General features: G+C 38.9%; 1 protein-coding gene across 6 annotated transcripts in view; it reads left to right on the top strand.

Moving 5' to 3' along the window:
• The window catches only part of NVL (nuclear VCP like), an 87,415-nt gene that overhangs the window by 26,563 nt on the left and 44,260 nt on the right, over positions 1 to 16,592 (top strand). For all 6 annotated transcript variants that reach the window (XM_086345181.1, XM_086345179.1, XM_086345182.1 and 3 more), the window contains 5 exons: positions 1,431 to 1,575; positions 6,024 to 6,288; positions 7,539 to 7,757; positions 10,566 to 10,670; positions 15,767 to 15,829. In XM_086345181.1, coding sequence (XP_086201307.1) covers positions 1,431 to 1,575; positions 6,024 to 6,288; positions 7,539 to 7,757; positions 10,566 to 10,670; positions 15,767 to 15,829 — 797 coding nt within the window. The remainder of the gene's footprint in view (positions 1 to 1,430; positions 1,576 to 6,023; positions 6,289 to 7,538; positions 7,758 to 10,565; positions 10,671 to 15,766; positions 15,830 to 16,592) is intronic.

The following is a 16,592-nucleotide window of genomic DNA, read 5'->3' on the forward strand; positions in this document are numbered from 1 at the left end:
TCTGCACATGAGGTGGCCAAAGTATTAGAGTTTCAGCTTCAGCATCAGTCCTTCCAATGAACACCCAGGACTGATCTCCTTTAGGATGGACTGGTTTGATCTCCTTGCAGTCCAAGGGACTCTCAAGAGTCTTCTCCAACACCACAGTTCAAAAGCATCAATTCTTCAGCACTCAGCTTTCTTTATAGTCCAACTCTCACATCCATACATGACCACTGGAAAAACCATTAAGTGAAGTGAAGTCACTTAGTCGTGTCCGACTCTTTGCGACCTCATGGACTGTAGCCTATCAGGCTCTTCCGTCCGTGGGATTTTCCAGGCAAGAGTACTGGAGTGGATTGCCATTTCCTTCTTCAAGAAAAACCATAGCCTTGACTAAGTGGACCTTGGTTGGCAAAGTAATATCTCTGCTTTTCAATATACTATCTAGGTTGGTCATAACTTTCCTTCCAAGGTGTAAGCGTCTTTTAATTTCATTGCTGCAATCACCATCTGCAGTGATTTTGGAGCCTCAAAAAATAGTCTGACACTGTTTCCACCGTTTCCCCATCTATTTCCCAGGAAGTGATGGGACCGGATGCCATGATCTTCGTTTTCTGAACATTGAGCTTTAAGCCCACTTTTTCACTCTCCTCTTTCACTTTCATCAAGAGGCTTTTTAGTTCCTCTTCACTTTCTGCCATAAGGGTGGTGTCATCTGCATATCTGAGGTTATTGATGTTTCTCCCAGCAGTCTTGATTCCAGCTTGTGCTTCTTCCAGCCCAGCGTTTCTCATGATGTACTCTGCATAGAAGTTAAACAAGCAGGGTGACAATATACAGCCTTGACGTACTCCTTTTCCTATTTGGAACCAGTCTGTTGTTCCATGTCCAGTTCTAACTGTTGATTCCTGACCTGCATGTATACTTACTGTGCTTCAAATAGATTGAGTTGCTTGAGGACAAAGTTTGTATTTTCCTCACATCTTTCACGTATTGCTGCTGCTGCTGCTAAGTTGCTTCAGTCGTGTCCGACTCTGTGGAACCCCATAGACGGCAGCCCACCAGGCTCCCCCGTCCCTGGGATTCTCCAGGCAAGAACACTGGAGTGGGTTGCCATTTCCTTCTCCAATGCATGAAAGTGAAAAGTGAAAGTGAAGTTGCTCAGTCGTGTCCAACTCTTAGTGACCCCATGGACTGCAGCCCACCAGGCTCCTCCATGCATGGGATTTTCCAGGCAAGAGTACTGGAGTGGGGTGCCATTGCCTTCTCCGTTTCACATATTAGGCATTTAATAAATGTTAAATGTTAAATGTTATGTTTTATATTTGTATATATAATATATAATTGTCATTGTGTAATACTTTAACCACTTAATAACTTGGATAACATTAGTACCCTTAGTGTCAAGTGTCTTGTTCACCACTCATCCTCTGTCTGGTTCTTACTAGATCTGAATAATGTGGCTGCTACAGCTCGGGTCCTAGTCATTGGAGCTACCAACCGACCAGACTCCTTAGACCCTGCTTTGAGACGTGCAGGAAGGTTTGACCGAGAAATATGCCTAGGTATCCCAGATGAAGCGTCCAGAGAAAGGTATACTCTTAGAGAATGAAATTTGTATGCCACTATGTCATCTGAACTGCGTGTTTTGAAAATGAGGGGTGAGAAATGCCATGAAGCCTTCTTTCTCTCTTATCTCTTTCTTTATGTGCCAATGAAATTGATTTGGAAAGGAAGAAGCCCACGTTAAATTAATGCTTAAGAAAACAATTTACTCACTAATACGGCAGTGGTTTCAGGCTGCTTTTCCAGTAGTGATAATGGACTTCTGTCCACACTCATTTGTCTGATCTTATTAACAATGTCTTTTGTTTTTTAGGTGGCTGTCAGCCTAGGGAGAGTGTTTAGAGCTATGGAGTAGTGCTCATTGGTTCACATGTGGGTTAAATCTGAGTACCGTATTTTAACCTGTTGCACTAATCTGCCTAAAACTATAAGCTCCCTGACAGATAATTAAGGGGCAGCCAGAGAGTTGGGAACTGTCTGTCTGCTGTAAGACCACCCTTTCCTAGTGATTGGGTTTGAATGTCCACAGAGCAGAGAGGTGTCCACCAGCATCTCAATAACAAAAATATCTGGGGAGGCACTGTTCAGGCAGTGGAGTAAAGGAAATCTAGTAAAGAAGTGTTCTGAAATACTGTATTTATAATGACTTTCAGCTTAAGTTCATGACACTAAATTGCTGCACACGCTTACTAGCAGCTTTTAGGGAAAGTGGTATATAGTGAAAGGATAGGCATGGGGACAGGGAAGACGGGTAGAGATGAACAGGAGACTTCATGAGTGCTGAACACAAAACTGACCAGAAGACACTGGGCAGGAGAAAGTATTAGGAAGAAGAGGTCATCCTTCCCTTCTTGCTAATACTTAATGTGGCTTCAGCTTTTGACTGATTGGCAGTTGCTTCCTCAGCTGTTGTATTCAGCGTCATCTATAGGTATGCTCATTGTGTTCTCACGTGTATTAATATAACCTTTAAACGGTTACTCAACTATTCAAGTTAAGTTGTTTGTATTTACTTAGGAAACGTGTATTAAGCATATAGTATATGTATACTAGTGGGATAGGTAATGTAAGGAATATAAAGAATTCTAAACCCTTGCTTTTAGGATGTTTACGGTACTGAAAGAAAAATAAGTCCTGTATCCTTTATCAAATCTTTTTTTTGGTTAAGTGTCAAACTTCATCATAATAGAGACATAGACACAGTAAAGCCCACCATCCCTACTAGATAAAATTGTTCCTTGATCCACTCACTATTCCATCATCAGTCGAGTCCTTAAAGGGCTTTCCTAGGTAGTCATATTTTGAAAATATTTAAGCCTACAGAAAAGTTGAAAGAATAATACAATAAATATATGTATGTTTAGCTGAATTTACCACTTGTTAACATTTTGCTATGTTTGATTTCCCTCTTTATGTAAAAACATCATGTGTGTATGGGTGTGCGCATGTGTATATATCTTTATTTTTTGCCAGCCCACATGAAGGATAGTTGAAGAAATTATGATACTTTAGCTGTAAATACTTCTGTGTAACTATACCATTTTCCACAGTAAATAAACTTAACACTGATAATAATATTACTCAGTACAATCTATTCTGATTTTCCCAGTTGCCCCCAAATGTCCATTGTTCTTTTAATCTTTCATTTTTTTTAAAACCTAGAATAAAGGAACAAACCTGCCATGTAGTTGGCATGTCCCTTTAATCTCCTTTAAAAAGTCTTTAGTCATTAGATACGGACATATTTATAGTTGACATGACATAATGCCTGGGATTTGCATTAAAACACTCCAGAGGGAAAAAAAAGTAGGGGATAAATAAGACTGTGAAAATGTTGATAATTATTGAAACTGAGTGATTAAAAACATGAGGGTTCATTATTGTGACAGTTTTAAAGCATATATTTGTAAATTCTCGGTCCTCCTCTTAGTGGGAGGTGGGTCTGTGTCTCCTCTTCTTGAATCTGGGCTGAGTGACCCATCAGTCAATACAGAATAGGGGAACTGATGCTACGGGACTTTTCTTCCAGGGCTAGCTGATATGCTGTAGACAGTGTAGAGCTCAGTTTCTGAGTCCAGGCCACCTGCTCCAGCCTCTTTACTCAATTGTCTTAAAACTGGAAATCTCTTAATGGTAGTTTTCTCCTCCTTTGGAGTTTCCATGTCAGTGTTAGTCTCTCAGTTGTGTCTGACTCTTTGCGACGCCATGGACTATAGCCCACGAAGCTCCTCTGTCAGTGGGGATTCTCCAGGCAAGAATACTGGTGTGGATTGCCATTCCCATCTCCAGGGGATCTTCCCAACCCAGGGATTGAACCCTGGTCTCCTGCAAGCAGATTCTTTACCATCTGAGGAGTTTCCATAGTATGATGACCAAAGTTAACATTTTTTTAGGAGTAGACTGTTAATGAAAAAAGGATGATATTTATTTTATGTTAGCTATTTTTTCTTTAACATTCTAAATTTCTTAGTATTCTTATGCATAGTAGCAAATCAGATCTGTGTTTTGAGGAAGTAGTTCTTTTTTTTAAAATTTATTTATTTTTGGCTGTGCTGGGCTTCGTTGCTGCTCAGGCTTTTCTCTACTTGTGGTGTGCAGGCTTCTCGTTGCTGTGGACTTTTTTGTTGTGGAGCAGGGGCTCTAGGTTGTGGGCTTCAGTAGTTGCAGCCCATGTGCTGAGTAATTGCAGCTCCTGGGCTCTAGAGCACAGGCTCAGTGTTTTTGGCACATGAGCTTAGTTGCTCCACAGCATGTGGAATCTTCCCAGATCAGGGATCCAACCTGTGTCTCCTGCATTGGCAAGCAGATTCTTTACCACCAAGCCACCAGGGAACCCCAGGAAGTAGTAGTTTTTTTTTTTTTTTTTTTTTAGGAAGTAGTTCTATAATGAACTTTTTCTTCACTCCTACTATTTACAGTATCTAAGTGAAAATTTTCATTTATAAGTAATGTTCATCTGCTTCTCTTCTGTTCACTTACATGATCCCAAAGGGTGTTTCTATAACTTATTGTCCAGTAGCTTGACATATTAAACTATTTGTTTCTCTTACACATTTGGAAATTTCACAACATGTTATTTTGTCCAGGTTAATGTATAATATCACAATATCTAAATAATAATAATCAACATTTATTGGGAACTTACTATGCATCAGCCAGTGTTCTGGCACCTTTGCATATATTCACCTAACATCCCATGATTAAGTGCTATTATAATTATACTTAACAGATGAGAAAACTAAAGCACAGAAATGAAGTAACACAGAGTGGCAGAGCTGACTTCAAACTGAGGTGGTCTGGTATCAGACCTTTTGTCCAGAATATCTTTGCTATTTTTAAATTTTATTCAGTATTGCCAGAAATTATTTTAAGTATTCCTTTAGTGGTAATAGACTTCCCTGCTGGCTTAGACGGTAAAGCATCTGTGTGCAATGTGGGAGACCCAGGTTTGATCCCTGGGTCTGGAAGATCCCCTGGAGAAGGAAATGGCACCCCACTCCAGTACTCTTGCCTGGAAAATTCCATGGACTGAGGAGCCTGGTAGACTACAGTCCATGGGGTCACAAAGAGTCGGACACGACTGAGTGACTTCACTTTTTCACTTTTAGTGATAATAATTATCCAGAAGTCCACATTTCATTGACACATACCATGTTGCCAGTTGAGTTCAGCAAAGTTTCTCACACATGAAATACAGGGGATCAGCAGTAAATAAAGATGAAATTGGAGAAATAACTGTCCTAATATAGGATTGGGTATTAAAGTTTGTATCAGCATAACTTTTCGTGATGAATAAAGCTAATGGTTTGAGTTTAGAGGCTTTTTTTATTTTTGGCAGATGTCTGTTTAATTTACTCTAAAAGAATTTACCTTACATTCTTATAAATCATTTATCTTATTTCTTCTGTAATACTGTCAAACTCTTATAGGCAGAATATTTTTTAAAAACCTATTTTTTTATTCTATTGTCTAATACAGCAGAAATTTATAACTTAATCCCTAATAGAATAAGGTGGGATATATATTAGAGAGTTAGCATTTGTTAAATAAGTGAACTATTTGATCTTACATTATGTCTGTTAAGTGAACTGTTTGATCTTAAGTTGTGTCCGTTATAATACCATTGACAGAGAAGAAAGACTTCCATAAACATATATAGTTTTTAATATTTGGCTGTGTCGAGTCCTAGTTGCAGCACTCAGTATCTTCGTTGTGTCACATGAGATCTTTATTGTTTTGGTGCGTGGACTCTCTCTAGTTGTGGCCAGGGGCTCAGTAGTCACGGCGTGGGGACTTAGTTGCTCCGTGGCATGTGGGATGTTCGTTCCCCGACCAGGGATCAAATCCATGTCCCTTGCATTGCGAGGCAGATTTTACCGTCTGAACCACCAGGGGAGTCCCCATAAATATATTTGGTGACTTATTTTTACTAGTAGGTTAGGAATCTCAATTTCTTTTCCTTGTCTTTTCCACAGAATACTTCAAACTTTGTGCAGAAAACTAAGACTTCCTGAAACTTTTCATTTTCGTCACTTAGCACACCTCACGCCGGGCTTCGTTGGTGCTGACCTGATGGCACTCTGCCGAGAGGCAGCCATGTGTGCAGTCAACAGGGTCTTAATGGAGCTGCAGGGGCAGTACAAGAAAAATCCTGAGATTGAAGCTTCGCCCTCTGAAGGAGACCAGGAAGAAAGGACTGGGGCTGAACCCACTTCTAAAACACAGGTGCTTCCTATCCAGGTACCTTAAATGACCTTAAACTTTCCATTTGAATGTTTCTAATTTGTGTTAACCTTAAAAGCAGGCAGGTGTCAGTGTAGTTGAAGTTTGCGATTTTCTGTTTCCCTGGAACTGTGTCTTTAAAATAATTGTTATACCCAGTATATGTAAAATTTCCGAAGTACAAGTTTTACTTTTTTCAGTTGATTCCAAATAAATTCCCTTTGTAATAATGATTATGAGGTCTAGAGCAGGAGTTGATACACTGTGGCACGCTGTGGCCCACCTGCTTACCTCCTGTTTTTGTAAATTAAAATTCTGTTGAAGCATAGGCGTGCTCATTTATTGATGTAGACTCTTGTTCTGTTTTCGTACATGACAGCAGGATTCTCATAGGTGTCTGTACAGCAGAGAGTGCACGACTCACAAAGTCTCTGGTGTTTACTCTCTCTTTCCAGAAAATTTGTCAACTCCTGTGATAACATTGACATTTGGTTATAATTCCAGGTTATCTTTTGTTAGGCAGACTAAAATAGTCTGCTGACATAACCATATCCTTGGCCCTACTTCAACTAGGGGACAGTGCTGGGAATGTGAGGGGGATGTTTATCATCTAAGATCTGTTAAAATTTTGAGTCTTGTGAGTCATGAAAACTCAATATAACATTTATATAGCATTTTATAGCTTGAACAGGGGGATTTTATATAATTTGATCCATATAACTTTATCAAATAAATACCATTCCTGTCCCCATTTTATAGTCAAAGAAATGAAGCTTAAGAGATGGTGACTTGCCTGAGGCCACGTGGCCTCTAATTTCCAGAGCAGGGGCTTAGATCCAGGTCTTTGGTTTTCAAATCATTTGTTTCTTTCTTACTCGTTTGGAACCAAAAGGATATCTGTCAATAATAATAATAGACTTATTCCTTTTATAATAGTGCATGTAAGCTAGGATTTTTATCAAAATTCACCTGTTTCTTGAATATGTAAAAAGTGAAAATTGGAAATATGTGGTTGTTGAAATGAATATTTACCAATTGCTCATGCCTTAGTATAGTATATAAAGATTATTTTTCTTATCTTTGTTAATAGTTGATATATCTTTTCTTGACTAAATCAGAGCAAAAGAAATGACCTATATCAATGAGGAAAATTATTAAAATGTATAGAGGTTTATATACCTTACAGAAATGTTACACTAAGTGTAAACAGTAACTTTTTCAACAAGCTTTGTGGTTTTTCAGTTTTTCCCTCATTTGTTTCCTTTAAGGAAGAATTACAAAGGCTGCTGGGGTTGCTAAGGAACCAAGATCCCCTCTCAGAGGAGCAGCTTAAAGGACTGTGCATTGAGTTGAATGATTTCATTGTTGCTCTGTCGTCTGTCCAACCCTCTGCCAAAAGGGAGGGCTTTGCCACTGTCCCTAATGTGACATGGGCAGATATTGGTGCCCTGGAAGACATTAGAGAAGAGCTCACCATGGCGATATTGGTAGGTGTTTCTGCCACTAAATGTTGTCGGTGTGTGTGATGCCTAAACAGCCATGCATGTGTACTGGGTTATATATCTAAATTGGCATGATGATATACTTTCTGTGATAGGTTCTCTTGTAATATTATTATTACATAATAATATATCAATTATAATAATATAATTATTATTGTATGATAATACGATAATAATCATTATTGTATAACAACACAATGGTATTATTGTGACACCCCAATGATGGCTTTTCATTCTTCTGAGATTTGTTTTATATTTACTCTTTTGGTTGTGTTTGAATTCTATGGCACTGAGGTTTAAAGAGAAAAAGATTTAGGATTCAATGAAGAATAAATTGTTTGAGAAATACTTTCTGAGCTCAGTCACACTCATTGGGATCAACAGTTTTAGTGCCCATGAAACTTTCGGTTAATTTTCATTTACTCTTTTCCACTTTCATGCTCCTTCATGGTTCCTTAATGATTTCCAATCCATTTCAGTTCAGTTCAGTCGCTCAGTCGTGTCCGACACTTTGCAACCCCATGGACTGCAGCATGCCAGGGCTCCCTGTCTATCACCAACTCCCAGTTTGCTCAAACTCATGTGCATTGAGCCAGTGATGCTATCCAACCATCTCATCCTCTGTCATCCCCTTCTCCTTTTGCCTTCAGTCTTTCCCAGCTCAGGTGGCCAAAGTATTGGAGTTTCAGCTTCAGCAACAGTCCTTCCAATGAATATTCAGAACTGATTTCCTTTAGGATGAACTGGTTGGATCTCCTTGCAGTCCACGGGACGCTCAAGAGTTTTCTCCAACACCACAGGGCAAAAGCATAGATTTTTCAGTGCTCATCTTTCTTTATAGTCCAAGCTCACATCCATGCATGACTACTGGAAAAACCATAGCTTTGACTAGACGGACCTTTGTTGGCAAAGTAATGTCTCTGCTTTTTAATATGCTGTCTAACTTTTCTTCCAGAGAGCAAGCATCTTTTAATTTCATGGCTGCACTCACCATCTGCAGTGATTTTGGAGCCCCCAAAATAAAATCTGTCACTGTTTCCATTGTTTCCCCATCTATTTGCCATGAAGTGATGGGACTAGATGCCATGATCTTCGTTTTCTGAATTTTGAGTTTCATGCCAGCTTTTTCACTCTCCTCTTTCACTTTCATCAAGAGGCTCTTTAGTTCTTCTTCACTTTCTGCCGTAACGGTGGTGTCATCTGTATATCTGAGGTTATTGATATTTTTCCTGACAATCTTGGTTCCAGCTTGTGTTTCATCCAGTCCAGCGTTTCTCATGATGTACTCTGCATTTAAGTTAAATAAGCAGGGTGACAATATATAGCCTTGACATACTCCTTTCCCAATTTGGACCAGTCTGTTTTTCCATGTCCAGTTCTAACTGTTGCTTCTTTACCTGCATACAGATTTCTCAGGAGGCAGGTCAGGTGGTTTGGTATGCCCATCTCTTTCAGAATTCTCCACAGTTTGTTGTGATCCACACAGTCAAAGGCTTTGGCATAGTCAATAAAGCAGACGTTTTTCTGGAACCTCTTGCTTTTTTGATGATCCACCAGATGTTGGCAATATGATCTCTGGTTCCTCTGCCTTTTCTGAATACAGTTTGAACATTTGGAAGTTCATGGTTCACGTACTTTTGAAGCCTGGCTTGGAGAATTTTGAGTATTACTTTGCTAGTGTGTGAGATGAGTGCAATTGGGCGGTAGTTTGAGCATTCTTTGGCATTTCCTTTCTTTGGGATTGGAATGAAAACTGACCTTTCCCAGTCCTGTGGCCACTGCTGAGTTTTCCAAATTGGTGGCATATTGAGTGCAGCATTTCCACAGCATCATCTTTTAGGATTTGAAATAGCTCCACTGGAATTCTATCACCTCTGCTTTGGAGAAGACAATGGCACTCCACTCCAGTACTCTTGCGGGGAAAATCCCATGGACGGAGGAGCCTGGTAGGCTGCAGTCCATGGGGTCGCTAAGAGTCGGACACAACTGAGCAACTACCCTTTCACTTTTCACTTTCACTCATTGGAGAAGGAAATGGCACCCACTCCAGCGTTCTTGTCTGGAGAATCCCAGGGACGGGGGAGCCTGGTGGCCTTCCATCTGTGGGGTCGCACAGAGTCGGACACGACTGAAGTGACTTAGCAGCAGCAGCAGCTTTGTTTGTAGTGATGATTCTTAAGGCCCACTTGACTTTGCATTCAGGATGTCTTGCTCTAGGTGAGTAATCATACCACCGTGATTATCTGGGTTGTGAAGATCTTTTTTGTATATTTCTTCTGTGTATTCTTGCCGCCTCCTCTTAATCGCTTCTGCTTCTGTTAGGTCCGTACCATTTCTGTCCTTTATTGTGCCCGTCTTTGCATGAACTTTTCCCTTAGAGGTGTGTAAATATTAAAAGAAAATACATGGAGATGATAGTGAACAGGTATCTCCTGCTGTTGACTACATGGAGTACTTCTGCTTCTGATTTCTTAAAGGGGAGCAGTGCCTAAAATTTTTATAGCCTAGAAATCTAGAGACATTTTCTAAAAATTTCCGAGTTTAAAATGTTGAAATATTGTATCTAAAATGTTCCCAGAACTTACATTTAAGTATAAATTTTTTAAGAGCAAAGATTTTAAATTTATCACCCTTTACCTCATGCTGGGAACAGAGGGAAGCACTCTATGCTAAGCCCTGTTCTTATCTTCAGGCCTCACAATCAGTGTTGAAAATAGGCATCTAGAGATAATTTGAATATGCAGTATAGAGTGGACATTTGTAACAGGTCGATGTTGGGATTGTGTTTTCCAGGCACCAGTACGTAACCCAGATCAGTTCAGAGCTCTTGGCTTGGTGACTCCAGCTGGAGTCCTCCTGGCTGGTCCTCCTGGCTGTGGGAAAACTCTGCTCGCAAAGGTATGGCATAAATCAGTGGCATGTGTTTTGTTTCTTACTATCAGGGTAATATGAATTCAACTTTAAATGTTACAGTGGGATAATTTTGCATAGTTTCTATTAGAAGTTCATTTTGGAAAGACTAGCAAATTTTCTTCATGAAAGTTTCCCACTTTTATTTGAATTACAAAAGATAATATCATTGAAAATTTAGAAAAGAAAAATTTTAATACATCAAAACCCCATCGATTTTAACAGAAATTGTATATTCTATGTATTATATTGATTTTAATGAGCATTATCACATAGTTGTAGTTTGTAGCTAAGATTGTTTCCTGCCTTGGTATAGTTATTTATAAGTGAAGTATTTTTTTCTGCATTCCTTATTGCAGTTGTTATTTTGAAAACTTCGTTTTTTACCGTATTAACAGAAAAAATAGATAAGCAAAAGGGGAAAGCATTACTTATAATCCCCTCTTTCTTCCCTGCTAATAATTTCATTTTGTTGTTAGTCCTTCCAGATGTTATTCTCCACTTACATATCAAGATAACATACATAACTTTTACACATATATGTACAACTCTAAGATTTTTAAACATGGATTTCTCACTCAGCGATACTTCTTGAACATCTTCCCATGTCAGTATACATAGATAAACATTAGTGTTCTTAATACCTGCAGAGTATTCTGCTATAAAGATGCTCTATAGTTCATGAAATGATCCCCTGTTTAAACAACACTGCATGAAACAGTCCTGTGCTGACATTTTTGTACTTTGATGGGTAATTTTAGTAGAGTGCACTCCTGAATATTTCTTTAGTGAAAAGAATGCATGCATTCAAAGGTTTTGATCCATTACCACTCCATCAAAATACTTTGTTACCCAGGTGCATTGGATCCTTTACCAAAGTGTCTCCTAAGAAGTTTGTGCCAGTTTCTCCCCTTTCAGTAGAATATGAGTATCTGTTTCCCCAGCACCCTGAATTAGCAGTAGCCGTTGACACTGTTTTTAATATTTGACAGTCTTATAGGTAAACATGGTTATCTTCCAGGTTTTAAGTTATGTTTTAAAAATATGGCACCCCACTCCAGTACTCTTGCCTGGAAAATCCCATGGACGGAGGAACCTGGTGGGCTGCAGTCCATGGGGTCGCTGAGAGTCGGACACGACCGAGCGACTTCACTTTCACTTATCACTTTCATGCACTGGAAAAGGAAATGGCAACCCACTCCAGTGTTCTTGCCTGGAGAATCCCAGGGATGGCGGAGCCTGGTGGGCTGCTGTCTATGGGGTCGAATAGAGTCGGACAGGACTGAAGCGACTTAGCAGCAGCAGCAGCAGTGTGTTTTTAAAAATAATGTGTTTTATTGGCTTTTTTCTTGATGAATTGTTTGTTCATATCCTTTGTTTTCCTACTGACATGCATGTGATTTTCTTTTAATCACTCTTCATATAGTAAGATCTGTTATATTTGTAGTTTATCAGTATTTTGGGCCTTCTTATTTTGTTAATCATATTTTTGACACTTTTTAAGTTTTGTGGCTTTCCCTCCTGCCCCCAGTAATCATCTGGGCAGTTTTCTCAGTCTTTTGTGATTCCTACCTTCCCTTTGGAATCAAGCTTACTAGAGTCATTTTTGTTATTTGTAACTTACATTAGTCATGGTTTTTAGTGTCTGTATAATATTCCATCTATAATGTACTTAATCCTTATCACCTTTTAAAGACATTTGGATTACTTGTAAACAAATTAAAATTGATGCCAAAAATAAATTAATTGATTAAAAATAAAATTATAGAATCAAAAAGTAAAACCAATGGCATTTTTAGTAAGTTTCACAGCAGCCAAATAATTTGTGGCTCCTCAGTAAATACCAAATATCCACAGTGCCATTTGCTCATGTGTGTGTGTATACATGTAAAATTTTTTAAACTTATTTTTACTTATGTCATTAAATTTTCTTGCTTAATGCTTCTAGTACTCTTATACAGCATTGCTGTAAAGGAGTTTGGGAGCGGATGAGAATAAAGGAGGGGGTTGTTGGTCTGCATTTTTTCACAACAGTTTTAGAAAACTTTAGCCAGAAGGAAGGTCCTGCAAGCTAATATGTGGATTCACTGGGTTGATGCAGTTCCCTGGTCTGGGTGCCTTGTCATGTTTGTTTGTTTTTGAATTGGTTATATTTGCACCTCAGGTTCTTATTAGTTACCCATTTTATGTATGATACTGTGTGCATGTCAGTTGCAATCTCCCAGTTTATCCCTCCCCTCTTATTTACATTTTTAAGAATTCTTGACAGTTAAGTGGAAAATGGACTGGAGGAAGACAAGAGGGAAAGGAAGGTAGTCAGGGTTTTGGGGGTTTGATTTGATCTGGGTTTTTTGCCTGTTCAGACAATAGGACATGATATGGATGAAGGTGATGGTATAGTGGACAAATAGGAAGTGACAGACTCACCTACGTTTTAGCATTAGAGCCAGTAGAACTTCCATATGGGTTCACTGATCTAACAGGAGATCAAGCGGAGACACTGTGGCTTTGGCTTAGAAAATATATTTACTGGGATGAGGAGGAAAAGAGTTTGGGGTGTGGGGTTTGGAGTGTTAGGGGAGATTCAGGAGTCCTGCTTTGGAAATGACAGACTTGAAATTCCTATAAGATCCAAATGGAAAAGTTCCAAGTGGAGATGCTGAGGAGTGTGTTGAACACAGATCTTGAACTCAGATATCAAGTTTTAAACATAGAAAGGAGCTTTATTCCTTGATCGTTTTGAAGTTTTGAGTGATTTTATTTAGATTTCATCTCTGCATTCACAGTATAGTTTTTGGATTCTTCTAAATGTATCACCATATATTTCTCCTTATTTGCTGTCAGTGGCTTTAAACCATACAGCTTAATCTTTATTAAAAAAATAATCTGTAAGTACCATAAAGGACAGAAAAGGTATGGACCTAACAGAAGCAGAAGAGATTAAGAAGAGGTGGCAAGAATACACAGAAGAACTATACAAAAAAGATCATGATCTAGATAATCACGATGGTGTGATCACTCACCTAGAGCAAGACATCCTGGAATGTAAAGTCAAGTGGACCTTAGGAAGCATCACCATGAACAAAGCTAGTGGAGGTGATGGAATTCCAGTGGAGCTATTTCAAATCCTAAAAGATGATGTTGTGAAAGTGCTACACTCAATATGCCAGCAAATTTGGAAGACTCAGCAGTGGCCACAGGACTGGAAAAGGTCAGTTTGCATTCCAGTCCCAAAGAAAGGCAATGCCAAAGAATGCTCAAAGTACCACACAATTGCACTCATCTCACACACTAGCAAAGTAATGCTTTAAATTCTCCAAACCAGGCTTCAACAGTACGTGAACCATGAACTTCCAGATGTTCAAGCTGGATTTAGAAAAGGCAGAGGAACCAGAGATCATATTGCCAACATCCGTTGGATCATCGAAAAAGCAAGAGAGTTCCAGAAAAACATCTGCTTTATTGACTGTGTCAAAGCTTTTGCAGAGAAGGCAATGGCACCCCACTCCAGTACTCTTGGCTGGAAAATCCCGTGGACGGAGGAGCCTGGAAGGCTGTGGTCCATGGGGTCACTGAGGGTTGGACACGACTGAAGTGACTTGGCAGCAGCAGTAGCAAAGCCTTTGACTGTGTGGATCACAACAAACTATGGAAAATTCTTCAAGAGATGGGAATACAGGCCACCTGACCTGCCTCCTGAGAAATCTGTATGCAGGTCAAGAAGCAACAGATAGAACTGGACATGGAACAACAGACTGGTTCCAAATTGGGAAAGGAGTATATCAAGGCTGTATATTGTCACCCTGCTTATTTAACTTATATGCAGAGTACATCATGAGAAATGCTGGGCTGGATGAAGCACAAGCTGGAATCAAGATTGCCAGGAGAAATATCAGTAACCTCAGATATGCAGATGACACCACCCTTATGGCAGAAGGCAAAGAAGAACTAAAGATCCTCTTGATGAGAGTGAAAGAGGAGAGTGAAAAAGTTGGCTTAAAAGTCAGAATTCAGAAAACAAAGATCATGGCATCTGGTCCCATCACTTCATGGCAAATAGATGGGAAAACAGTGAGAGACTTTGTTTTCTTGGGCTCCAAAATCACTGCAGGTGGTGAGTGCAGCCATGAAATTAAAAGACGCTTGCTCCTTGGAAGAAAAGTTATGACTAACCTAGACAGCATATTAAAAAGCAGGGACATTAATTTGCCAACAAAGGTCCATCTGGTTAAAGCTATGGTTTTTCCAGTAGTCATGTATGGATGTGAGAGTTGGACTATAAAGAAAGCTGAGCGCCGAAGAATTGATGCTTTTGAATTGTGTTGGAGAAGGCTCTTGAGCATCCCATGGACTGCAAGGAAATGCAACCAGTCCATCCTAAACGAAATCAGTCCTGAGTATTCATTGGAGGGACTAATTTGAACTCCAATACTTGGGCCACCTGTTGCAAAGAACTGAGTCATTGGAAAAGAGCCTGATGCTGGGAAAGATTGATGGTAGGAGGAGAAGTGGGCGACAAAGGATGAGATGGTTGGATGGCATCACCGACTCAATGGACATGAGTTTGAGTAAACTCCGGGAGTTGGTGATGGACAGGGATGCCTGGCGTGCTGCAGTCCATGGGGTCGCAAAGAGTAGGACACAACTGAGCAACTGAACTGACTAAAGTACCATAAAGACTAATATTGATGCTTTTGAATTTTGGATTATAGATGAATGAATGACTGATTGCTTTCATTGGGCAGGGCATTTGTGCCCAGTGAGATTATGATTTTACTAGGATTCTAAACTCAGGCTTCAAATATGCTTACATATACCACATTTATGCAAACAAAAGATTTACATAAATGTTTCTGGTCATTTTCATCTAAGTTTTGTCTGAGTAATTTGTGAAAAGTATTGAGTTTCTTTTTATTCCCATTTGTCTATTGTCCTTCTAATGAGAAAGAGGCAGCTATGAAAAGGGGGAAATAGAGATAAACAGCAAAAATTCCTTGTATTAAAAAAAAAATTCCTTGTATTATCACACATTTTTAGTATTTTATTGTATCCTTGTCTTATTTATGTCTTTTTTCTCTTACTAGGCTGTTGCAAATGAGTCGGGGTTAAATTTTATATCTGTCAAGGGCCCTGAATTACTAAACATGGTAAGTTGCTGTGGCATTAGCTATTATTTTTTATTAGGAAAAGTAATGGTCAGAGTACAGGGTCCTCAGATTGTTGAAATAGTCATGGTATTTTGGTAAAATCACTGCATTAGGAGTGAAGAGATTGAGCTTTGCTTTGCTATACTGTTCACTGTGTATAAATGCTTTCTTAATTAAGTCTGTTAACATCTGAGCCTAAATTTTTTCACCAGCAAAATGGAAATAATCAAAATAGTCAACATTTTAAAGTGTTAACTCTGAATTTGTCAAGCACTTTACATGTATTATTCTTCAACAACCCTGTGAGGTACATATTATTGTTGCCCTGATTCACAGATGAGGAAACTTAAGTTTTGAGGAGTTGTATAACTTGGCCAGTGCCCAATAGCTTGGAGTTAGTGGAGCTGACATTTGAATCTTTGTCGTCAGACTCCTAACCTGCTTTCCTTCAGATGAGCTAAGGATTAATAAATAAAAATACTTAGAGGGAAAGAAATCAAAGTATTTACTATATAATAACTTCTTTCTGCATTTAAGCAATTTGTATCTCAAGTTTGAGACTTTGAATTTCTTATTTCCTGTTTATGCCTATGAAAAGTAAAAATGCCATTCTATAATATTCAAAGAAAGAAGAAATGAAAATGGTATCATTTGTTTAAAAAGCCTTTTTCAATTCATTCAGTGCACTTTTTACATTTACTATATATTTTATATTTATCCCTATATTAAGAAAATAACTTTTAAGTGTGGTAGTCATGTAGTT

The sequence above is a fragment of the Bos grunniens genome, chromosome 16, assembly GCF_055505025.1.
Source record: "Bos grunniens cultivar Pamir isolate PY7600 chromosome 16, Bosgru_T2T1.0, whole genome shotgun sequence".
NCBI classification, from domain to species: domain Eukaryota; kingdom Metazoa; phylum Chordata; class Mammalia; order Artiodactyla; family Bovidae; genus Bos; species Bos grunniens.